Source organism: Aulonocara stuartgranti, assembly GCF_965226115.1.
Source record: "Aulonocara stuartgranti genome assembly, chromosome: 10".
Classification (NCBI taxonomy): domain Eukaryota; kingdom Metazoa; phylum Chordata; class Actinopteri; order Cichliformes; family Cichlidae; genus Aulonocara; species Aulonocara stuartgranti.
The window spans coordinates 6,814,038-6,839,444 of NC_138946.1; the positions used below are offsets into that span (position 1 = coordinate 6,814,038).

The 25,407-nt window shown below is 42.5% G+C and overlaps 1 protein-coding gene across 3 annotated transcripts in view; it reads left to right on the forward strand.

Annotated features, from left to right (window-relative positions):
• The window catches only part of emsy (EMSY transcriptional repressor, BRCA2 interacting), a 28,525-nt gene extending 11,953 nt beyond the window's left edge, over window positions 1-16,572 (forward strand). For all 3 annotated transcript variants that reach the window (XM_082549748.1, XM_082549747.1, XM_082549749.1), the window contains 7 exons: window positions 5,225-5,435; window positions 5,574-5,741; window positions 8,109-8,264; window positions 8,497-8,645; window positions 10,996-11,568; window positions 12,942-13,346; window positions 14,875-16,572. In XM_082549748.1, the coding sequence (XP_082405874.1) occupies window positions 5,225-5,435; window positions 5,574-5,741; window positions 8,109-8,264; window positions 8,497-8,645; window positions 10,996-11,568; window positions 12,942-13,346; window positions 14,875-15,057 (1,845 nt within the window). In that variant the 3' untranslated portion in view covers window positions 15,058-16,572. The remainder of the gene's footprint in view (window positions 1-5,224; window positions 5,436-5,573; window positions 5,742-8,108; window positions 8,265-8,496; window positions 8,646-10,995; window positions 11,569-12,941; window positions 13,347-14,874) is intronic.
• The last annotated feature ends 8,835 nt before the right edge of the window (window positions 16,573-25,407 follow it).

Sequence of the window (25,407 nt, forward strand, 5' to 3'; positions counted from 1 at the left end):
CCACCATATTTGTTTAATAAAATGTAAATATCATCATTACAAACTGGTTGACCGCAGCCCGCTGAGGTTATCACATGACAAACATCGGGTGGATAATCATGTGACCTTTTGACTGACAAGTAACCGCAAGGGTCATGTGATATAAGTGCAGGAAGAGCCATGTTTATCTTAAGAGTAATGGGTATGGGTTTCTTCCTCTGAAAATGGGAACAGATCTGCTCAAGAAGGAGAAGAGTGCTTTTCATGGAGCTCAGTAGGTCAGTCACCTGCGCTGGATGTTTCCAGAGAAGTGAGATGTGGTTATTTAAAATCAATGTACAGCTACTTAAGCAGAAGGGGAAAAAATCCCCTTGTTCTATAGGCAGATGTATAGCAGGAGCTTTAACACTTACCTTTCCTGTTTCTCCCTCAACTTCCCCTTATCACACAGAGCTGAATGCTGTGGTAGTTATTTGATCTGCTGCTGTTGGTCAAACAGCTGCAGACTGCATTGTGACATGATCATGTTTCTGGCCTGCTGTATTATACCTGCATTAGCCAATTGTCTGAGCACAGCAACGAGCTGTAACCACAACACTGACATGTTATCGCCCTTAAGTTGATCGTGTTATCAAAAGGGATACGTGTCTGGACATCAAGCACACACAGAGAAACAGGGAGGCAGATGCGTCAGTTGAAAGATGTGACCCACAAATTGTGTCCACTGATTTTTTTTTTCCCCACAGTAATTAAAAACCTTTCGATGTTTCATTACTTTTTTCACCAAGAACATACTTATGGGCCACTTTAATAGGTACACTTGTTCTATTGCTTTTTAGTGGACATCTCTAATCATCCAGTCAGACGGCAGCAACTCAGTGCATGTAGGGATGTGGTTTAAATTGAGCATCAGACTGAGGAAGACAAGTGATTTAAGTGACATGATTGTCAGTGCCAGATGGGCTCATCTGAGCAGTCCATAAACTGCTGATCTACTTGGATTCTCTTGGAAAAAGAGAACATATCTTGTCAGTGGCCGTGCCTTGTTGAGGTCAGAGGTCTGTGGAGAATGGCCAGACTGCTTCAGGCTGATAGGAAGGCAACAGTTACTCAAATAATCAGTTGTTACAAACAAGGTATGCAGAAGAGCAGGTGGGCTACAGCAGCAGAAGATCACCTGACATCTGAAAACAGAAAATTCAGGTTACAGTTCGCACAGGCTCAGCAAAATTGGACAGTACACAATTGGAAAAACATTGCCTGGTCTCAATTTCTGCTGCAATTTGGATTGTAGGGTCAGAATTTATTGGGCAGTACACAAATAACATTAAAGCATGGTTAAGTCCCACTTTCTATCAAAGGCTCAGAGCTGCTCTTGATGCTGGTGTAATGCTGTGGGGGGGTCAGACTTTCTGCTGAACATTTTGAACACCACAGCCTGAGTGTTGTTGCGTCCAGCAGGATGTCACAAAGCTCAGATCATCTTGTTTCTTGAACATGACAATGAGTTCACTGTCCTCAAATGGCCTCCACAGTCACCAGATTTCACTCCACTAGAGAACCTTTGGGATCTGGTGCAGCAGGATGTGCAGCAACTGTGTGATGCTGTCATGCCAATATGGACCATTATCTCCGAGGGAGCAACTTGTTGAATCTGTGTGTAATGTGACTTTAGCTGAGCCTGAATTCAAACTGGAGGTTGTAAAAGCCAAAACAGTGAGCTGAAAGAGGCTAAAGCTCACCAGAGGGGAACTGCAGAGTGAGGTGACACAGGTATTGTGGCCAGTGGACTTTTTGTATTTTGTATGCTATTAGTATCTCCTGAGCTCTAATTTGTTTTTTGCCACTGTCGTTGACCTCTTTCAGTTCCTAGGGGGGTTTTATTTTGTCTATTTTTGAAAACTTCTGGAGAAATTCTTAGATTTCTGACAGATGTTAAATGACTAGCGAAAGCATATATAGTAATTTAAGAAGAAACACCCACAAAAAGGTTGTTCAGACTAAAGCCTGCAGCCTCCGCCTGATATTTCAAGACCTTTTGGGGGAATTTGAATTCAAGATAAAATTGTCAGAAATATTCTGAGAGGGTAAGTCCCACTACGCTGGTTTCCAGGTCGTTTTGTGCTGCAAACACACAAAGTTAGAGTGAAGGGTTAATGAAAACACGAGCTGTCAGCCACACAGTGTTAAAAATATCTCTCTAATAACAAAAACATAAATCACAAGTTCTGCAGATTTTTTTTTCTTTGTCTTTTTCAGATTGATTCACAAATACTTTGTCATTGTTTCAATATCAGACTTCTCAAAAAAAAGGTCTAAATTCAGAATTCAAGGTTCGTTTTTAGTCATCGAGGGGAAACTGTGGTCAGTGAGTAATGAGTACTGTAGTTACCGAGTTAAACACCCACAGTGCTAATCTGCTGTGCAGTTGGAGTGAAACCACTAATTGCCACATTTTCTTAACTGGCTTAAATACCAGCGTCTCTTTTCTCTTTTCCAGTGACGAACATGACACCTGTTTACCAAAGTTTGTTTCCAGTTTCTGTAATATTTAAACTGTTTTTCTCAAGCAGTCAGTTTCGACGTTTATGACCTAGTTACTCAGCAGCCGCTGAAGCAGACGGAAAAATGACTCAGCTAATGTCAGCGTTCATGAGTAAGAAACTCGTAGTCTAAATAACGTCTTCCGACTAACTCCGCTGTAAAATGTTTGATAAGAAGCAACTTGCTGCCTCCGATAAGCCGTCTGACTCGAGGCAAAGCTGTGCTTTATTTATAAAGTGAACTTTATTGTGTCACTAACGACAAATTAGCCTTATGGGACATTTAAGAGCTGCACGCTCTCTGGGTTTTTTGTTAAATTGTTTTTTATCAGGCCTCGCCATCAGATATTTTATGTTATTGTTTATTTGCAAAAAAAGTTTTTAGAATTTCTCTTTTCTTGAGGGGGGATCCCCCAAACATTAAGCTGGCTATGGAGGCTGTTATTAGCCCACTACATAAAATAGCCACTTCATTGTCATTCAGAACAGACTCTTTAGATGGTGCACATATTTTGGAACATTTTACTCGCCATTGGACTACACAACACAAATAAATCTGAAGTATAAAAAAATTAAAAAAGAATCTACTATATCTTTATACATGTTATTATTATTATTATCCTTAACCAGGGTTACACTTGTAACAACAGCCGAGAAGCCTTAGAAGAACTGTAAAGATGAGGATGGCTTGACCAATGGTGCACTCGCTGGTGTAGCCATCTCTTGTTACCATTAAGAGGGAAGGAAGCACTTCCTGGCAGCAGCAACAGTGTGTCTGCACATAAGCAGTGAGAGTTGCACCCACACAGTTGTGTTTCTCCATTTGTGCACACAGTAAACTATGTTAAAGGTGGCCAGTTTTATTCTCATGCCAATCCGTCTCCGTTTCTCTGCACCGGTTCATGGTAATCCTGTCCTCTGTGTTTAGTTTTGTAATAAAACTGCAAAGGAGTCTCCCTTTTAATGAGAGAATATAAATGACAGGATTCTTCCAGGAGGGCTATCCCTGGTAGATGTTGTGCGTGTGTGATGCATCTGGTGCTCACGTATGATGATGTGGTTCCAAGGCCAGCTTTAAGGGAAAAACGTAAACACCACGATGCAAAGATTTGAATCAGTTTAACAGGTTGTGGTGGATTTGTGGGTTCCTTTCACCTGGGAGATTGGAATTTATGTCCCGTCAAAAAGCACCGAAAAGTCAGGTTTGACTTATTTTATTTCAATTAGTCTAGTTTTAGTTTTCAGAAATCTACCTTTTCAAAAATAACTCAAGGCTGTCTCGTCTGCGGTCTACTACATGACACAACTGCTTTGCCTACGTTATCACATTAGTTGTGCATTATTTTGAGGCCATATTAAGGGGAAGTAGTATTCTTCCTGGAACATGCAAAGCTATGACATAACTTGAGCCTTTTGTAATAAGAACCCATGAAAAGCATTAATAATGACGTCGTAGGAACAACGCCTAACACGTCAGATCTTGCGCACAAATCTTTACACAATTGTGACGCAGCAGATTTGCAACATGGGCCTGAATGCTACTGAGGAACCACTGAGTCACTGTGTACTTAACCTAATTTTCCATTTCCCACAGAGAGGCAAATTCTATATCATTTATAAAAGTTCAGCCGAAGGTGACTCTGTTCAAACAGATGCCAGACAGTGGGAGTTATTACAGTGTAACATATAAAGAAAAGGAGCCCTGACGGGTTCAGTCAGGTGAAGCTCACTGATGGTGTGCGAGGATGGTGGCAAGCAAGCTAGAGACGCTCGTGGAAGCAAAACATCCCTGATCGAATGTTGTCTTACGTAAAAAAACAAAAAAAGGGCGATCATGGTTCAAGAGTTGGTAGTTCGTCTTGTAATCGGAAGGTTGCCGGTTCGAGCCCCGGCTCGGACAGTCTCGGTCGTTGTGTCCGTGTGCAAGACACTTCACCTACCGCCTACTGGTGTTGGCCAGAGGGGCCGATGGCGCGATATGGCAGCCTCGCTTCTGTCAGTCTGCCCCAGGGCAGCTGTGGCTACAACTGTAGCTTGCCTTCACCAGTGTGTGAATGAATCATGGAATTGTAAAGCGCTTTGAGGGTCTCAAAAAGCGCTGTATAAATGCAATCCATTATTATTATTATTATTATTATTATTATTAAAAAACAGAAAAACTGCGTAAAAGCGTTGGATTAGGGCGATGGAGGCAGTTACATCCCAGTAAGGCTTAGTGCAAAGCAGAACACATCCCACACAACAGCAGCCAAGAAATCACAGGCGTCATGATGCAAAAATGGCATCAAAAGTGCTCTTGTGTTACAATAAAGTAAAAAGAAGAAGTGATAACAAGCCAGGTGATAAAGAGGTTGTTTAGTGCAGATCAATAAAAATGTGTGTCGACATTCTGGTTTGACCTTTGATGTGTTATTGATATAAAAAAGTGAGTGAAAAGATTGTAAAATGTTAACATTGAAAGACTCGTTGTGACCGACTGCGTGGAGGAAGAGAGAGAGATGGAAAGAAAGATGGAAAGTAGTGGAAGTCTGAACGGATATTGAAACATCTGGCCTGCCACAACAGGAGGTTACAGAGGCAAACGCTTGCTTTCAGGCTTGTGTTTTCACTCATTAGGACTATAGTTCCTTATCAAGTATAATGAGGAGCATACACCAGTCAACAGCTTTCAGGACACTGTATGCTCCTCTGGTTTCCTGCAGGTTCTCATCAAACCGAAGCCGGTCTTCCAGACAGCGGTGGTGAGCGAGCAGACCCGGCAGCTGGTCACTGAGACGCTGCAGCAGGTGACCCGCTCCGCCGAACTGAGTCAGGGTCAGACCCCAGGCCAGGACGGGGCCACAAAGGATGATGCCGGCAGCCTCGCAGAGGCCAGCAGCTTAGTCAGCGAGGCTTCCCAGGGCAGCGCTCAAGGTATGCCTCCCTTTACTTTTCCCATGACGCAGAGATTGGAGATAAACTACTGCTTCTGTGGTGTTTGCCTCAGGATTGTTGACTGAAATGTGATGTGTAACCGCTGGTTTAAAAAGACAAAAACTGTCCGCTCCTCAGAAGCGCAGCCTGTAGTGCACGTGGTGTCCTCCAGAGAGCAGGATTGGACTGAGCAGGAAGTAGCTGTGGAGTCCAGCCCCACCATCATCTACCAGGAGGTATCTGGCGGGGAATCCCAGTCGGCCACTTCCACCATAAAAGCTCTTCTTGAACTTCAGCAGATATCAGGTGAGCCATCACGTCACAGAAAAAGCTGCAGGTGTCACAGGAAGAGGAGAGGAGAGGTGGGGGTTTACCACCAGTGCACATGCTGATTCAGCAGAGTTCAGAGGAGCTCGAAAAAAACAGCTCGAATGCTTCAGCTTCATCAGAAATACAAACACAGGAGGTGTTCGCCTCAAGTGTCAAACTAATTTTCAACACATTCCTGAAACTGCTGAAGCACGAAGAGCTGCTGGCCAACAGTAATTATGCATTTCGTGCTCGAGGCTTTGCTTAGATACTGAGCTCATTGGATGGTAGACCTGTGGAACAGGACTGATGTAAGCAAATGCAAAGGTAAAGGTTTCCCATGGAATATTTGAAGGTGGGAATTTTTTTTAAAATATTTAAATACTCACATTAGCGGCACCGCGGAGCAGCCGATAGCATTTATCTGGCTGTGAGTGAAAATTCCCAAAGAGGTAATTGCTGTTTAGTGCGCAAAACCTGATCCATAATGAAGGTAATACCCAGTGCTGTCTGTAAAACTCTTTAGAGCGTTAATACTCAAAATACATAAATTTTTATAAAGCTGTCATGAACTGGAGACAACGAGCTTTTTGTATGTTTTTAAAATGAGATCACATTAACGAAATGAGGTCCAAATTATCGGCAAAGAAGTAACCTTAATCTAACCTAACCCTGTGTTTGGATGATGTCTTGTTTTTTTTGGGGGGGGGGTGTTTTTTTTAGACCTCGGAGGGTTAAAGGCATCTGTTTTAGGTCATAGTATCATATTTGAGTTTATAGAGTATATTTCTGCAGCATAGCGGTCCAAAAACTGCCGTACTCGTCACTCTGGTGCTCAATTTATCGTTAATATTGGTCTCACATATTCATTTATCCCAATTCTGGTTTTACTTTGCAGTTTGTTTGGATTTTTTTTTTAAGAGGAGACAGTGTAACTCAACACTTCCTGCACATATGTTTCAAATTAAAAGCCCAGCAGCTCAGGGGTATAATCCCCCAATTTGCTTTTTTTTTTTTTTTTTTTCGTCTGTATGCACATTAAAAGTGCTTTATGGAGTTTTAATTGTGTATATATCTCTGAGATCTAATATAACTTCCCTGTTACGAAAAAAAACCTGAGATGTGATTCACAGAAAAAACACAGATATTTATCGTAATTATTTTGTTGTTGTTTCCCCCCGATTCTGCCAGGAAAGCAGATCTTCCTTATTATAAGAAACGGTTTTAATTTGTTCCAGCTGTTCCAAAACCGATGTGGCAGTCAACCTTTACTTACTTTTGAAACGCTTAAGTGAAATGCACGTTCATGGAGCCTCCACGGTTTTTAGCTAGTCAGCAAAAAGAGTTGCACACCACCGAGTAAAGAAACTATTGTGCTTTGATTACGTTTCTATAAAAAGGGTTTCCACACAGTCAACTTAACCTGTTTTACAAGATGCCTGTTTGCGGTTCAGCGACTTTCTGTAGTTTCCTGTCCACGCCTCCGTGTTAGCTTGGATTCAACAATCAAAACACAAATTATATCTGTGATAACAAAGAGCTTCTCGTGGCAAATGGTACACCAGACCTCAAAGGTGTATCGTATCATGAACATGCTATTTACAATGTTATCATTGGGTTTTTTAGGGGTTTTTCTTTTGTTTTTTTGCATTTCTACGGAAACAAAACTGCCTCCCAGCTTTATTAGCAGTTATAAGTTTCTCCACCTGTGACTTTGCAAACAGGTAACCAGTGCGCTGGAACTTTCGCCCACTCGCTGCTCACTTCTTCCAGGTTAAGAGTGAAGGGGAGAATCACTACATGCCGCAGACACAGATGTTAAACACACTGCTGTTATGAAGTTATGCGTCAAAATGTGTTTTAGCCAATTTAAAAGTGTCAGTTTGAGTGTAGGCTGTATTTTGTGGTGCTTAGCAGCTCTCTCAGCAAGTCTAAATATAGCCTACAGTTAGTCAAGCTAACACTTGCTTTATCTGCTTTAGTGTTACTAAACTATGCTATTTACTGAGACGCTCGAGCCAAATAAGTCAAGCAGCTGGTCTGCACCACTGAAATCTGGATTATGCAGGCAAACAGAACTTTCCGTTCAAGTGTCAAAAACAAAAATCAGCTGGATTTAAAACTAAGGTGATTGCTCAGAGAGAAAGTTGGCGCTCTAACCCCGGCGTATACAGGCATGGTGCCAAAAAACCCTGAAACTTTAAATGCACATTTATAGGAACAGTTTCTGTCTGCTAGCCCTCGCTCGGGCCTAACGTCGAGCACAAGTTGGAAATAATCAGATGAAGTTAACAGTGAATATGAGCTGTAAACATGACTGAATTGGTAAATGATGCTGAATTTCACTGTTGTTCGTCTTGACAGTGAAGGAAAAGGGAGAATCCAAACCCAGGCAGCACACCATCGACCTTAGCCAGATGGCTGTGCCCATCCAGTTGGCCCAGGAGAAGAAGCCCAGCCCTGAATCCCCCAAACCCTCTACCTCAGAGGCTGAACCCACCGCTGAATACGTCGCAGGAGGTAGTCCTCTCCATCATGCTTCATATTCAGCACTTTGCAGTTCCTGTTTTTGGTGCCAGTCATGATTTCAGTGGAATGAAATACAGTTCAAACTAAAACCTCGCAGTGGGCAGCTTGTGAAACATGGTTCTCCTTTTTAGGTCATTTAGTGACGGAAGCTGAAGTGTGTGTGTGAAACCCACTACTACTTTTAATACCTCATCATCTGACAGAATGACTAATTTCACTGCAGGAAAAGCCACCAGAGTGGGAGTGCCCTCGCAGGATGAAGAGGTGGTTATGTCCTCCAGTCAGCAGCTGGGGAAGCCATATAAAACAAGCACAGTTGCTGTGGTAACCAAACCTGCTGCTGTCTCCTCTGCGGCTCCAGCGTCACACGTGGTGAGGGTTGGACTTTGGTCTTAAGGGTACAAAATAAATATCAATGTATAAATGTGTTGCAGAGAAACGGGTCAAACCTTGTGTCATTTGTTCTACAAATATATCTGAGCTCCTCTCCAATCCACAGAAAACTGGTGTAAACTGCTTTCACGGGAACGGTTTCTCTGCGTGAAAGTAGTAGTTTCAATGCAAACCTTTCATCTGGTTTGGTGGATTACCACCGGAGACAAAATGCTTCCTGGGAATTTTTCTCTTGTTCTTTGTGAAAGCATGGCAGTGCAGTTTTTTTTCTTATTTATATTGCAGTTATTGTCTTGGTTTCCATGTTTGTTTGTTTTTTTTTAAACAATTGTTTGGTGTCAGAGGACAGAAACCGAGAGCAAGTTGCCACAAAGTGCAGCGTCTTCAGCTTTTGAAAAAGTATAAAAACAAACAGTTGAGTTTGATGGGTTTTTTAATGTTGCACAGAGAACCTTTTAAATTAAATAAACATCCCCTTTATGGACTTCCTGTGAAAATCTAATTAATCCACGTGATTCAGTAGCTTGTAGGTCCACCTTTAGCAGCAATAACATGAGTTGCTGTTTTCTGTACGACTTCTATCAGTGCGTTACTTTGTCTCACATCATTGTGGAGAAATTTGGCCCACTCTTCTTTACAAAGTTGCTTCAGTTCACTGATCATTCAGTTGTGCACAGCTCTCTTAAGGTTCTGCCACAGCTTTACCATCAGATTGAGGTCTGGACTTTGTCTTGTAGATTTCCTGCTGTGCTTGGAATCACGGTCCTGTTACATGATCCAAGCTTGAAGTGTCAAACAGATGGCTTCATGCATACCTTACTCAGTGGCTGCAAGGTGCCCAGGTCCTGTGGCTGTGAAACAAACCCAAATCAATAAGCCATCCTCTGCCGTGCTGACAGTTGGTATGCAGTGTTTGTGCTGATGTGCAGCGTCTGTTTTTCCGCAAACACGGTGCTATGGATTATGGCCAAACATCTCCACATCAGTCTTGTCTCTCCACAGGACATTGGCCCATCTATGCATAATGTGTATGAACATTCCACGCACAAATTAATAGGGGTGGGGGAAAAAATCGATACTGTGTAGTATTGTGATATTTTGTTTGCTAATAATGTATCGATACAGGGACAGCAGAAATCGATATTTTGTTACAAAAAAAGTTTTTGTGGACTGGAACTGACTTCAGAGCATTTGGATCAGCTCTTTTTTTCTGAGCAAGAATCCTGACATTCCTTCACTGTCCAAATGTGTTTAACTTTTTTTTTGGCAGCAATAAACATGACCGTTTACTTATTTTAATTTAAGACATGTTTTATTTAAATTAAGTTTAAAACTTTTTTATTTAATGTAAAATTATATTTTGTTTTAATTTACTGTCAAATTCTTCAGTTGCTGAATGGGCTGCATAGTTATCATAAATTGCATAGTTCAGAATAGCTATAATTGTACCAGATGGATGCATTCAGTTAAGTTGGACTAGACTGTAATACAAACCGTTCAGTTTGTCAACAATAAAACTGACTGAAATGAGAGAAAGACTGAGTGTGAGACTTTGATATTAGATAAAATGAATATTGATAAAGTTTACCTTTATGTACAGAATCTGAATATCGCAAAATATTTTTAAAAATTGCAATAATATCGTATCGTGCGTTAAGTATCGTGATAATATCGCATCGTGGGATATATGGTGATTCCCACCTCTACAAATTAATGATTTATCAATATTCTTGTGCCTAATCTTTAAAATCAACTTAAAAACACTCATTAATATTAGTATCGTCTTTTGGTCACTACTTACGGTTTTCAGAAAACACTGTAAGCCATAAAATGCTCAGTTAGTTAATTGACATATTCCAATATTGCTCTTATCTTAAAAAAAAATCGTATCTGTCCTCCTGTGCGTGGAAAATAACAGCCCTACTTCATCCAAGACCTCGGAAAACATTTTCCGGATTAGTTTATGGGCTCAGTTGCTACTTTCAAGCCTTTTTGAATGCAACATGAATGAATTTAGTAAATGGGTTAGGTTCTCGTTAGCCTCCAGAGGAATGATACAGCAGGGAACGCTTTAGGGCGGGTCTACCTTTTGATTGTCAGGTCACTATGTATCAGTGCACAGTGCTCCTCGTTTCTCAGTCAGAGCCACACTTCAATGGTGCATCTTGTTTCAAAAAGTCAAGATGGAAAAAACAATACAGCGCAAATCAATTGGATGAGCAATGGCTACGTCCATCTTTCTGTACAGTCTTTTCTCCATAAAATTCTCCTGTGTCGTATTTTTGTCCTGCTGACCGTTAACAGCGTCATGTATGTGTCTTTTTTCCAGCACTCTGACAGTCATGGTAAACCTGAGGCTGTATTAGAGGCGGGAGAGTTGGAAGGAGACACTTTGGACCCCCAGACAGGCTTGTTCTACCGCTCCACCCAACCAGCTTCAGAACCCACCAAGCAACCCGCCCACTCTGCAAGCGCTCAGCCGCCGCCTTTGAGCCAGGCTGAGGCCGAGCAGAGCCGGCACCCTTCCACCTCCACGTCCACCCAGCAGACGCCACCGCAGCTGCAGAGCAAACCTCAGATCAGCCAGCCTTCCTCTTCCTCCACCACCTTCCCTTCTACTCCTCTTCTGACTAAGAAAATCCCCAAGCTACGAGAGCAGAGTCAGCCCAAACCCCAAACATTAACCCAGAGCCCTAAAGACAGACCTGTGAGCGCACCGACCCCAGCCGGGGCCAAGGCCGCCACTCCGAGCACGCCAACCAAGCCCATGTTGACGCCACAGCTCCCGAAGCTCCAGCAGGCCCCCACATCCCACCACCGGCCCCTGCACACCTCAATGTCCCACCCTCCTCCGCTGCAGGCACACCACCCCGTCAGCACCGACAAAACCGCCTCCAGCCAGGTGAGTGGATTTTACACCTGCTCACCAGGAGTAAATTTCCAGAGGCAGCTGATGCCCACAGCTTCTCTCTTTTATTTTGTCATGATGACTTCCTGTTAAGTCACCTGATAAAACCTGTCGAGGGTGACACGTGAGTGGATTTTCACTTCTGTCCCGATCCACGACCACAAACACATACATCCAGTCCCATGACTAGGAGATAAAAGGGAGAGGCCTACACCCAGCCTCCCCTTTTTATCTCCCACTCTCCCAGGGGGCGATATCAATTTGAGTGACACCTTATGTTTATCAAAAGAGATCAGCTGCATTTTGCTGCTCAGTGCATTAAATAACTGCTGTACATCTATTAAAAACGGTGAGCAGTATTTCAATAACATCACTGTAGAGCACCGATGGCAAATGTGGGTCAGGGCCCAGAATGAAGCCTTCAAAGCCCGCTTTCTCTATTTTAATTGCATGGTGTCGTTGTAATCCAATACAAGAATAGAAGTGAATTCAAAGTTCAAACTGAGGTAATTTAAATGCTGAACATCACTAAACAATGTGACATACTTTCATTATTAATGAAAACCCAACGTGTGGTTTTGTAGATGTTAATGTGGAGGTGTGAATCTAGTAAAGAAAGGGAATGTGCTTTTTATATCATGTGTAAACTTCCTGTTCATTTCTAAGTAGTTATAAAAATGACACATTATGAAGTTAAATGTGGCAAAGGGTGTATTTAACTTTTGGCTCATGGTTTTGGCCCGTGAATTAAAACGAGTTTGACACCGTTCCTCTAGACATGTTCAAAATTCCAACTTGGATTATTGTTCTTAAAAGCTTCCCTGAGTCTACAAAAGGGAATCCACAGCATTCCCAAGTAATTCTCAGCATCTAATAATAAGCAGTGCATGTTTCGGTGCTGGGATTTCCCTACGTTTGAGCCAAATGGAATGAACCTCTTGTTTTTTTCCCCTCATGTGACACACTGATAAACAAGGGGAAATTAATTTATGGCTGTGCTAATGCTGGCTGCAGCTGCTGCTTCTCTCTGTTATCTGTCACGGCAACCAAAGGCCGATTGGTGGCCAGAACAAATAACAAATCAGCTCATTTGTCACAGTTGGACTGAAGCAAGAGCTCGGTGTCTGTATATTTGGAGCTTGTGAGCCATACAGCAAGCTTTCCTACTATCTGACTTTTAAATACACTTATCTTGTCTTTGGCTGAGCTGTAGCACGTACAGAGCCTGCATACGTGCCTTTGATTATCATTTCAGTTCATTATGATCTTCTTATCAGGACCTGCTTTAGTTACTGTCTCTCCTCCTGCCAGAGGTCAGCTGTAGTAATTCAGTAATAACAAGTACTTCTTCTAATTTGTCACTGCAGCAGCCAATCATCACGCAGAGTGCCACCGTCACCAAGATTACCTTTGGCAGTTCCCACCACTCGTCGCCCGTCTTCAGCAGCGGGGAGGCTTCTGCCAAACTGATCCCAGAGTCCAGCTCCGGGCCTTCTGGAGACAAGCCCTCAGTGTCGGACATCCTAAAGATCTCCATGATGGAGGCGGAGATCGATCCAAGCACGGAGCCCATGGTGGTGGATTCCTCCAGCGATTGCGGCCCTCTGGGGAAAGCTTTGGAGGTCCAGGCCGTGTCCGGCACGCTGGACTCGGGCCAGTTCATCAGCAGCTCCGGGGCCACCATGCATCACTCCCACTCGAAGCCGCAGCAGTTCAGCTGCCTGCAGGGCCTCACGGCGCAGAGGAGCAAGGAAGACCTGGAAGTCATCGAGGTACGTTTTGTACTGTACGTTACTGAGAAGATAAATCAGACAGCAGATAAACGTTTTTGCACAAAGAGCACATGATATGGCCACGTTATCAAAGTGAAAGCACACAAGTGTTTTTTTAATGGACGGTGGATAATGATAATCAGATACTTATAAACTTTAAAAAGTCCTTGGTTAACTAAGCAGCTGATTTTCAGCCAAAACTGAAACATTTTTCACCACAACCATAAACGCCGTCCTCTGATCCTTCATTAGGCAGCATGTGCAACTATTAAAGAGAGTCAACAAAGACAGGGCTTTATTTATTATTTGTTTAAATGAACTCAGCACAGTCACAAGCAAACACACCCATGCCAAACGCCTTTTTTAAATCAGGTTTTCATGCCAACAGATTTTATTTGCAAATGCTCGTCTAATGGAGCAGCTGGTCCTGTGTTTTTATCTCACGCTAAGCAAACATTTTTCTTAACACTTTCCCCCACAAGGGCAACATTTGACGACCTCTCCGTACCCTCAAAGACGGGTTTTGACACCTCAGTATACGTCGGTGAAGACGTGGAACACCCTCACTAACCTCTCATGCTCAGTCGGTCAATTTGTTCTAAAAGCAGGGCTGAAACGAGGGTTTCCGAGACGTCCAAGGGGGAAAGAGTGAAGAAGTTAGGTCCATAAGTATTTGGACTGACAGTTTTGTGCTTTTGCCTGTAATTTTAAAATCAACTGAGTTGTGTGCAAATAAACCAATATGCAGCGGAAGTGCAGACTTTCAGCTTTAATTTAAAAGATTTTGCGTTAACTGCAATTTTAAGACACAGTCCCTGATTTTCAGAGGCTCAAAAAATGGAAAAACTTCCAAGGATTGTTTTTTATATCTTGAAATGCTCTGCCAGGTGTTTACTGCAGCTGTCTTCAGCTCTGTTAGGCTCCGATCAGGTAACTGACCTGGCCACTGAAGAATATGTAATTTACTGTTCCCCAGCTTTACTATTACTATGTTAAGTATCCTTTGTATGAAACTGTAAAACAGAAAAGGTTTTCGTCTTTGAAGCCTAAACAGTTTCTCTGACTTGTATCGATCTTCTCGTCTAATTCTCAGAAACAAAGGTGAACAGGTGGATTTCCCTGAAAGTCCTGTTTTGTTTCCTTAAGTCAAAGCTGAAAAAAAAATGTCAACAAGGATGGAAAATACCATCTTAAAGCATCACTACCTGATGATAAAGCCCAGAAGAAGGCACTCACAGTCTCAAATGTCGGAAAATGGAGTGATTCCCCCAGAACAGGAAAAGGGAAAACGAACACTGTATATGCAAACCTATATGCTCAGTATTGACATAACTTACATTTGGTTACTTATTTCTAGTTCTATTGTTTATTCTGTGACTCATTTATCGTATACTCCACTGCAGACTGAGAGGACCATATTAGGGATATCCCCTCTCTGTGATGTCACACAGAGTCTAGAGTGGAAAAAAAAAAGTCTGAGAGGGACTATTTTCACTTACTCTGAGCCCGATCTTTCTCATACATGCAGGTGATTCCTCAGTATTCCATCCTGCCAGACTCCAGCCAGTCTAACGTGGTAGTGGAGCCCAGCGGCTTCCTGGAAATCACCAACTACACCAGCCAGCAGCTGGAGGAGGACAGCCCCATGGAGCAGGAGGTGGACAGCAGCAACGACGAGGCCGCCGCCGCAAGCCCCCCCGACCAGCCGTAGTCACTCCATGCTAAGAGACCCTGACGGGTGCAGCGCACATTTTCACTTTGGGAAAAGCAGACTGGCGATTTGTTCGAGGCCTCGGACACAGTGGACTTTAGTTAGTGTTTCATTTTGTGTAAAGTATTAGTTTGTTAGGCTCTTTTCGTCCCCGCAGCTAACGGCACATGTGGTTTTTATCACCAGATGTGGGAGCGAGGTGAAAGGATTAGTTCTAGTCCGGCTTCAGAGAGCTGGAAAGCAGTTTCTCCCAGCATACGATGTTACAGTATGGTGGACTTTCTACTTTCTAAGACATTTAAATATCATTTCATAAACATACAGCTGAGCAAGTACACTGCATTTAAAGTCAACCCAAAGGACCTGCAACTTCTGAGGGGGTCATAGAGATGAGTAGCAGCAGAAAAGATATTGAAAATGCCTTAAACACCAGACTTAAAAGCCCTTTTTAGACATTATGCATGACATCACTGCCTCCAGCCATCTTTTTAAATGAAACCTTTATTGTTATGTTCCTCACGGCCTCTTTTGCACCTATTACAACTTTACCACTAGTTTGATATCTCATCAAGAACAGGTTTGACGTGTTTTCACCCCCAAGAAATTCTATCAAAGGTGATTTTCCTTCTGCAGAAATTCCCAAAAGCTTTGCTCATAATGTTGCAGACTCAATGAACCTGTGCCCATTCTCCAAAGACCGAGTGTCACACACAGGCTCAGAGGACGGAGCCTCCCATGAAAACAAATCACAACATCTTTGTTTTATTTAAAGTTAGGAGCATAGTTGGCGATATAAAATCTAAAAATCTGTCATACCACTAACAACATGCAGTCATAATCTCACGTGGTGTTTTATAGAAAAGTGCCCCGGGTGCTTTTTTTTGTTTTGGATATGAAATCGGATGATTGGAAAGGATGTCTGAAAGGGGCTTTGATAATTCACACAAAAGAGGGAACTCGATCAGGTCTGCAGACCCAAACAACCCCAGAAGTTTGGAAGCTTTCAGAAATAATTCTTGGAACTTAATTTAGACCGGGGCTTCTCCGAGGGACGTCGTCCTGGAAAAATCAGCTCACGCCGTTCCTGAGCGGCGACTCGTAAATGGACAGCTTTTGGCGTCAGACGGATTGTATTTTTTCTCGACTCATTTTGTAACTCTCCAACACTTTACAGGGTTTTCAGAGGAGGGAACAGAGCTGGAGCAGATTGATATATATATATATATTATTTTTTTCTTCTGTGAGGAACATGACGCAGAACCACAAAAAGAGTCCTGGAGGACCAATAACGTCCAACGTAAGAGTTGCTGCTCAGTGTAATTTTGGAGTGCTTAAAAAAAAAAAAAAAAGGAAAAGAAGCAAATTGAGCAATGTACTTTTTTTTTGTAAGATGTATTCCAGAGTCCAAAAAGTTGCAGTGAGAATTTCAATAAGTACGCATTTCTTTTCTACCTTTTCAAACTGTCTGACTAGATGAAAAAAAATTTAATCTGCACAATAAATCAGCTGAGTACAGCCGGTTGTGTTTGTCTCGGTCCAATTGTTTGAAAACAAAGAGTTTCAAACAAAAAAACCCCGTCCATCCTTGACAGGGAGAAATTCCTCTGCTTTGAATAATGTTTGTCTGATGAGGTTTGTCCATTTTCATTTTCCCTTCAGGCTTTTGGAAAAACATGATGATGAACTTGACCTCACGCCACAAAAACACCAGCACATCGGCACCGTGCACATTCAGGTTTCTTTTCTTACTACACTGGAATATGTGAAGCTTTGAGAGAAAAGCTGCCCCGTTTCTTGTAAAATTCCTGTTCAGAGGGAGCTTTTGCTGCTTTTTTTTTTTTGTTTGTTTGTTTGTCTTTCTTTCGTTTTACATTAAACGCCTATAATCTTCACGTCGCTGCTTGTGAGGCATAGATAGGTGATTGACAGCAAAACAGAAGACGACCCAAAGCGATCAGGATGCGATTAGGCTGCAAACGCACGTCTGTGTCTGGCTGGAGGCCTCCGTGTGTTTTAGAAAAGCCTGTTTTTACTGGTATTTAATGAAGACAATTTCCCAAACTTGCAAGGATGGGGTGAACAGATCTGTTCTGTTATTTCACACATTTAAGAGCAATAAAGTTAATCTTTAGAGAGCTGAGCAGGTAAAAAGGTGAAAAAGAACTTAAAAAGGGAGCTTTTTACATACCTACTCAGACACTGTTAATTTTTTTTACCATACAGTACTGTGCAAAAGTCTTCACAGACCTTATTTCTTTAGATTTTGGGTCCAAGCCAAACTTCCTGAATGTTTTTTTTTTTGTTTTTTGGACACTGGCTGCTTTTCACTCATTTGTAGTCCAGGCCTTGTTCATGACCTTTTTCAGAGGAAGGTTTTTTGTTTGTTACGCCACTAATCACTGATCTATGAGTCATTTAAGCACATGAGGGCACACAAGGAACTAAAAAAAACACAATTTCCCATTTTTATTTTTTTTCAGACAGGGTTTTACATTTTTAAAGTATTTTTGCAACAACAAGGTGATTCCCAAAGGGCAAAAAGCATGATGTGCAGCGTGTCCTTAAAAAGCCATTCTTAAAGAAGGGAAATGGGGAGAAAAGGTTGAGGTATGTCAAATTATATTAATTTGCAAACAGGTCTTGTGGAGCGATGAATCCAAATTTGAAATTGTCAGTATGTACAGAGGAGAGTCAGAGGAGAGGTACCTGCACCCCTATTACAACAATACCTGTCTGTGAGACACAGTGGAGCCTCTGTCATGGTTTGGGGCTGCTGAAAATTACCATAAGATTTTGATTTTCCCTGCAAATCTACGTGAAAAGTATCTGATTGGCAACAGCTCCATTTTCAGCCTGACAATGATCCCAAACGCACTACTGCAGCAGTAAAACCAAACCTGGATAGAAAAAACGCACCGCTCAGTCTAATGCTCTAACACAGGTGTGTCGAACTCCAGGCCTCGAGGGCCGGTTTCCTGCAGGTTTTAGGTCTCACCCTGGGTCAACACACCTGAATCACATGATTAGATCATTACCAGGCCTCTGGAGAACATCAAGACATGTCGAGGAGGTAATCTAGCCATTTAAATCAGCTGTGTTGGATCAAGGACATCTAAAACCTGCAGGACACCGGCCCTCGAGGCCTGGAGTTGGACACCCCTGCTCTAACAGATCAGGATTTCTACTGCTTTTTATTCACAATTTCAAAGCACGTGCCTTCATATGCAGTTTTCTGTCTAAATATTCTACTTTGTAATAGACTTCTTCAGTTAAAGCTGGAGGAGTCTAATACGCCCACCCCTCCACCTCCACCCGATCTCTTTTGAGGGAAGTATAATGAAGGTTATCAGGACAGCTTGATGACCTCCACATGCAATGACTAAGAATTGGTGGGCAATAAAAACACATTAGTTCACCACTTCTTCAGAACCAGACTGCTTTTGTGACAAGGCTTTATTGAAACGGTAATTTGGGGATTTCCCCGCCTGGCAAAACAAAACGAAAGAATTACACATGCACTTTCTGTCATGTTGAACTGCTTTGCTTGGAAAAGCAAAGAGAAATATCCTCCACATACTTTTCTTTCTCACCTTTGACCTGTAACCTGAATGTGCTGAGCGACTGCTGCAGACTGTTGCTTAGCGAAAACCAGTTTTTCCTCTACAGGTGCTTCAGGAAACTGAGCAGTACACATTTTATACCGGGCAGCTGTGTCATTCCCAGTGTGAATGCCAGACTTTAAAATTGGGAACATTCGCATCTTATTTCTTGCACACAGTGACAGTTTGACAAGAGTCCTTTTTTTCATTTACACATTCTCCACCTCTTGAACTGCAACACATTTGCAAACCGTTTTTTTATAGAGTGACACGAGACCTGTTTGGCTGTACGTAACCATCATGCATCCTCTCACTTTTGGCCTGTAAACAGCTACGGCAGCCTCCAAAATGTTTCCAGGATTTATAGTTGCTGCTGCAGGCAAGTATAAAAACCTATTTACTGCATCGTGATGTCCATGTGAGCCAGGTTTCCTGTTTATTTAGGTTTGTCGCTTGTAAAAGCCTAACCGCACACTCCCTTGTAGAGCCCAGCCATGCACTGGTGCTTTCTCCCTCCTCATGCTGTAAATGATCCAGTGGGTTCTCAAGGGCTCAGGTCCACCCAGCAGAGTCTGATTGGCTGGCCTCAACCTGCAGACATGTGGCTCTGTTTAGGAGCGTGCTGACTTAGCGTCCCTCCATCCTGACCCCTTGCTGGGCGAGCGGTGCCAGAGTCCCACAGGAAAACACGGTTTACGCTGCTCTGCTTTCTCACCTGACTGAGAAACCGCTTCAGGGAACAGCCTCTGTGTTTAGGAAGCATGAGCATAAAGTTGTTTTAAGCTTCTTGGTTTTTAGAGCATTGTTTCATAAATAAGACTTGAAATGCTGAAATACTGGGAAGTGTTAACTTAATGTCAGCAACACGTTTTTTTTAAGTTGCTACATTGGCTACACTCATCACAGGATCTCCCATCAGATTGGGTTAACTGGCATCAGACCAGTAGCATGAGTGGGAGAGAGGACTAGTCTTTCCGAAGATTAGAGACGTGAGAGGTTCATCATACTGTGAAAGCCTGAGTGGGAAGGTAGTTTAACAAATTATGAACAATGTTATTTTTTAGAAAAATTAGAAAGGATTCGGGGATTTCACAGATAACAGAACATAATATTATTAAAAGATTCGGGGAAGTCTCTGTGCACAAGGAAAAAGGTCAGAAAAACATTATGAAAAGGTTGTGATCTTCAGGCCCTGAGGCAACATTACACTGAAAACAGACATGGCTTTGTAGTGGAAATCACAGCGTGGACTGTCTGTGTGCCCCAGAACCCAAAAACAGACCGTCCTGTGAGGTCCTCGCCTTCTTTGGGTGTGAGTTTGTTTAAGATGAACTGATGATAACAGAGGCAAAGTGCATCTATTTCAGAGATGGGATAACACAGTCAGTCTATTTATCATGTCATCATCAGTTCACCTGAGGCCTTTGGACCTTCGAGGAAGCTGGAATACCCAGAGGGAAATGCCTCATTTCATTCATGTACTGTGAGGCGAAAGTGCTGATCACTGTGCTGCCTCAAAATAATAATAAATAAATATAAATATTATACATGCAGCTCATCCAGCTTGATATGAGTGCACAGCTCAAAAGCCATCATCTCTACCATACGTTGGAGGATTAGTGCACGTGGCCAAGTACGGATATCTGTGAAGGTGAATCATGGAAGGTCTTTTTATTTCAGAAAGACAGCACTGAGTCACTTCTTCTTTAAGTTTGAAGCTTTTCTTTCCAAGCTCCTTAGACTAAAGGTTTGATAGGTAAACTAGTTATCCTAATTTATTTATTTGTATCTTATTATTTATGACAGCAGCCCTTTTTTTCATAAACTATCCCTCAATACATCCATTTTTATTCATCTTTTTTGAACTTGGATGTCCATATCCTCCATATGTCCCTCGAGCTGATTACCTGGAAGATCTCAAAGTTTTCCTAGATGATATTTATGAAGTTTGTCATCTAGATATTAGTTATTTCAAGCAGCAGATCTGTGAGCCTGATTGCTCAGATAGCCTGCAGTGCAGACTTGTCTGCCACTTAAAAAAAAAATAAAAATCCTGCATTATGAAATGAGAACAACAACAATCGAGGCCTACATAAACCGTTATCCTCGACATGAAATTCAAAATGAGAATTTTTGAAAAATATTCTTACAAAATTGAGTAATTACAGTTTATTGATGTGAACGTGACATCTTAACGTGGTGTTCAAACAACCATTTTTTATGTGTAATGTTTTTGCTGTCTAATTCTAACCACAAATGGGACTCGGAACCAAGAGTCAGTCAAACTTTGTACACCCACCATCCACCCCAGCATCCTCCTCCAGAGTCTTTCTTCCTTCTTCTTCTTTCAGTTGCTCTTTCAGCCACAGTAGATCATCTGCCTCCATCGCACTCCGTCCCTAGCATCCTCCTCTGCCACAACCACCCTCTGCATGTCCCCCTTTACTACATCCATGAACCTCCTTTAGTGATCTTCCTCTTTTCCTCCTGCCTGCCATTCTTTGCTCATTGTCCAGCATATCCTCTCTTCCTCTTCTACATATGTCCAAACCATCTCGGTCTTGCATCTCTAACCTTTTCTCCAAACTGCTCAGCCTGAGCTGTCCCCCTGTTGTACTCATTTTTAATCTTCTCCATCCTGCTCATCCCCAAGGTATTAAGAGCATCTTCAGCTCTGCCACCTCCAGATGCTTTTTTCCAGCACCACAGTCTACAAACCATAACTCATAACAGGTCTCACCACCAACTTTTAAACATTCCTTTTCACTTTTACTGCTATCTTTCTGTCACAAATCATCCCAGATGCCCTGATACACCCTGCACTCTCTCACCATAGATCCCAGCGTCATCTGTAAACATCACAGTCCTTGGAGACTACTGCCTGACCTTATCTGGCAGCCTGTCCATCGCCTCTGTAGTGTCCAACAAATGTCGTGTGCACAGTATTTTCACCACGCATACATACATTTTAGGAGACAGAAGTGAGCTGTCACAAAGCCATCAGTAATGTTGAAACCTGCAGTTCCTCCATTTGTATACTTGTCTTGATTATATCATGAAAGGCCCGGATATTGTTCCACATAATGAGCAAATTGTTACAAACACATTTTTCCTATTAATCCCATTAATCTTAAAGTGCTGATGAAACCTGAAGTATGTCTGATGAAACATCTGCGAAACTAAACAATCCCTACGGCTGACCTTATTACAAGCACTGACCCAGAGCAAATGACTAAGACCACAAAAGGCAGCAGTGTGCTTGGTGGTCTGATTGCATTGTTCTCAACAATAGTTGTTGTTCTCATTGTTGGAGACCTCAGTAGGAAAGATTATGGGCGTAAAGGGTTGGGTAGGAGTTTCCTTGAAAATGCCTGTGATTTATCACTGGGGCCCAAGCAGCATTCCTCAGGCTTGAGTTTATTTGACTGCACTTCTTGCCATTTATTCACCATGGCTGCAGACTATGTTCCTCGGGGCTGACATAGAAAGGTTTTACACAGTTATTTACACCTCATATTAGAAAATCATATTTAATGTTGCCACTCGTGAATTAATGATGTTTCCCTGTTTTTTGCCTCTGCTTTTGGTGCTATAACTCAGCTTTTTTTGGCAACTTTGGATGCAGCTGTTTTTGGGCAAACACCACACTCATAATGATCATTAGTAACAGATCCAGGTTATGTTCTAAGGGAAAAAAAAACAATCCTATTGTAGTGCCAGCCAGCTTTAGGCCAGCATGTGGACAATAAATGTGAAATCTGGCCCGACTCCCTGTTTCTCTCACAGCCTAAAGCCCAACATTTTGTCCTGCTTGTAAAACAAACAGCCAAACCCCAAACTGAGTCCACCTGAACTCTCAAAAACAATCTTCTTGGAGGGACCTCAAAGTAAGTTAATGTGCTCAAACAGCAGATGCAGGATGCATGATACCATTGTCCTGGGGTGTGCTTCCTGCTCCCATTTTGTCTCCTGCCCTTCTCAACGTTACAACACCACAGCACAAGTAATGTAGGACATATTTAAGCATCTCATCAATTCATGTAGCTACAGGACGTAGACAGTCAACTTTGACCTTTCCCATGGCTGGGGATGATAAATCAGGACAGTGAGCAGTGCGAGGGAGCAAGGGGTGCGATTACTGTGGATGAATAATAGGTTGCTATCTTCTTTCAGTTTACCAGTCGATGAGGCTCGACCTTATGGAGCAAGGCACAGCTAATCTCTGCAAAGGGGCAACATAGGCATTCACCTTTAAAAAAAAAGATACTCCCAGGGATGTTTTTATGATGTGAAACAGATGGAAATGGGAGTGAATCATCATTACTGGCAGACACTTCAGATTGAAACAGTATTTCCTGAGTTAGTCTCTTGAGGATGAACCAATAAGAAAGAAAAATAGGAACACAGCCACCTCAGTGCTAGTTTGGACCAGTCATGGTGCGATGTAAGCATATTTTAATAAGATAGAGAGCTAACCCAGCAAAAAGTTGAGAATCTACCCTGATTTCTGAGTTGAAAACTGGTGGTACGACTACAAAATCCGAGCCACAGGCAGATGAATGCTGAGGATGTTTCCACATAGAATAGATGCTTAAGTCAGCCTTTGCTGGAAAGTCATCCGCTAACACTAGCAAGTTTGGGTTGCAAGCTGCAGGCCACACATCTGCTAACCGGTGCTGAGTAACAGAATACTATAATAAAATGCCAACTTTAAACCTTATCTATGTCCAAACAGATGAATTGTCTTTTAAAATCACCCATTGTACAGTTTTTATAATGGAAAAACTACCCAAAGCCTTTTTTGTACCTGGCTGTGAACATTTTTAGGAACTAAATAAACTGCTGTTTTTTTTGTTTTTTGTTTTTTTTTGTTTTTTTTCCCCGCCTGTCCCATTTGGTTCTTTAGCCATCAGAATTGTTGTCTGAAGACCAACAAGGATACCCAATGGATTTACTTTGCCAAATGGATCATCGTGGCATTGCCGTATTGGTCCATTTGGTCGATCTTTGTTTTTATTATTTATTATATTTTATTTTCAGATGTTACAGACGGGACAGACATGAGTGAGAGATAGGAAAGGGAGAAAGAAAGAGGAAGGAAAGGAAAAACAGAAGGGGAGAGGGACAGTGAGAAAGGGGGGGAGAAAAAAAAATCTCCTGGATCACCTGTTGAGAGAAGAATAGAAAACAAGCAAAAAAAGACAAAAAAAAAGAAACAAAGCAACATACTAAACACAACACCATCGCATTAATCTAGCTAAGTGTAAACAGCAGTAAATACTAAATATTCAATGTTGTTGTGCAGCACGCAGGACAGATGTGCTTCGAAGTAGCAGCCAAGAAAGGTGTAATTTGGGTCTACGAGCAGTGAACACCCGTGTGCATACCTGTGTGGATCAGCGCGCTTGTATTCCAAAGGTTTCTCCATGTAACGATCTGCTAGGGAGTGTGGGGGGGCCACAGCCCCGTCCTCCAGGGTGTGAGGCAGGTATGGAGGAGATCAAAACTCCAGACATCCAGAGGCCCCCAGAACACAAGAAACCATGAAAGACCAACAGAGGGGCAGCCGCGCCACTGTTCCAGTAAGAGCTGAGGAGAGTCCCAGATGAGGGTTCACTCAGCAGCCGCGGAGCAGAAGCCAGGGGGAGTTGCAGTGACGCGCCCGACCACCCCGACTCCGTAGCAGCAGGGAGGCCCCACACTCCAGACCGCAGTCGGACGGCCAACTCCACCTAGCCCTCCCGCTCCAGCAGGCCGCAGAAACTGCTGTTTTTAACACTTCCATGTGTTAAAAATGAATGTTAGCATGACGAATGTAACGCCTCCGGTCGCTGGGAAAAAATATGTATGGTTCCTGAAAGTCAGAAAGAGGGTGCTGCAACAGAAATTGTGGTTATGATTGCTTTGGTCGCAGCTAGATTGCCGCAGTCATCTGGAGTTCGCATGAAAGATTATGACGATTTTGCAAACGCTTGCTAACTAACCCCTAAGCAGCAGTGAAACTTGAAAAAGTGTGACACTAACTGGAAACAGAGAACAGAAGTTGTGCCTTACCACAGAAACCAACATGTTTTGAAAAGGTGAAACTTTTGGCTTTGTAAGCAAACGGTCTCCATTCCCAGTTCGCAGCACAATCTTCACATTTTCACAACTGTTCAGGAAGTAGTTGCCAAGTGTTTGCAGACAAGTTGGTATCTTCCACAGAAATCTGCCAGCAACCAAAGAGACCACAAGGAGTTTTTTTGGGGCAGCACCTCCTAGCAACCAATTTCATCTGGCAATAGCAAGCAACCACTCACTAACCAATCAGGGAGTAGACATTTTTCTCTAATAACTAATGATTACCTGGAGTCACTGACCGGGTTTTAGGCCTGCTAGGCTGTCTTCACAATGACTATCAGCAATCTCCTATGACCAATCAGGGGATACCGAAACAACAAGTAGTTGTCAGGTCGTTGCGACTGTGTTACTGAGACATAAAATTTCTAATGCATTTGAGAGCTGGGACAACCTGACATCTGAACCCTCCCTTGGAAAGTTGGGGTAAATTTAACCACGTCTTGTAGAGCGGTTGATGGGAAATGTGCAAAATGTTCAAGAAAGCTTGATAAATGATATGAAACTTTCAATTAATGCTGTAAATTCATGTATTTCCTATGACATTTTTATGTCTAAGCCAACAGAGAATTCAGGTCATTTCACAGAGTTTATCAAACTACGCAAAGTTGGAAACTGTGATCTCACAGTAATG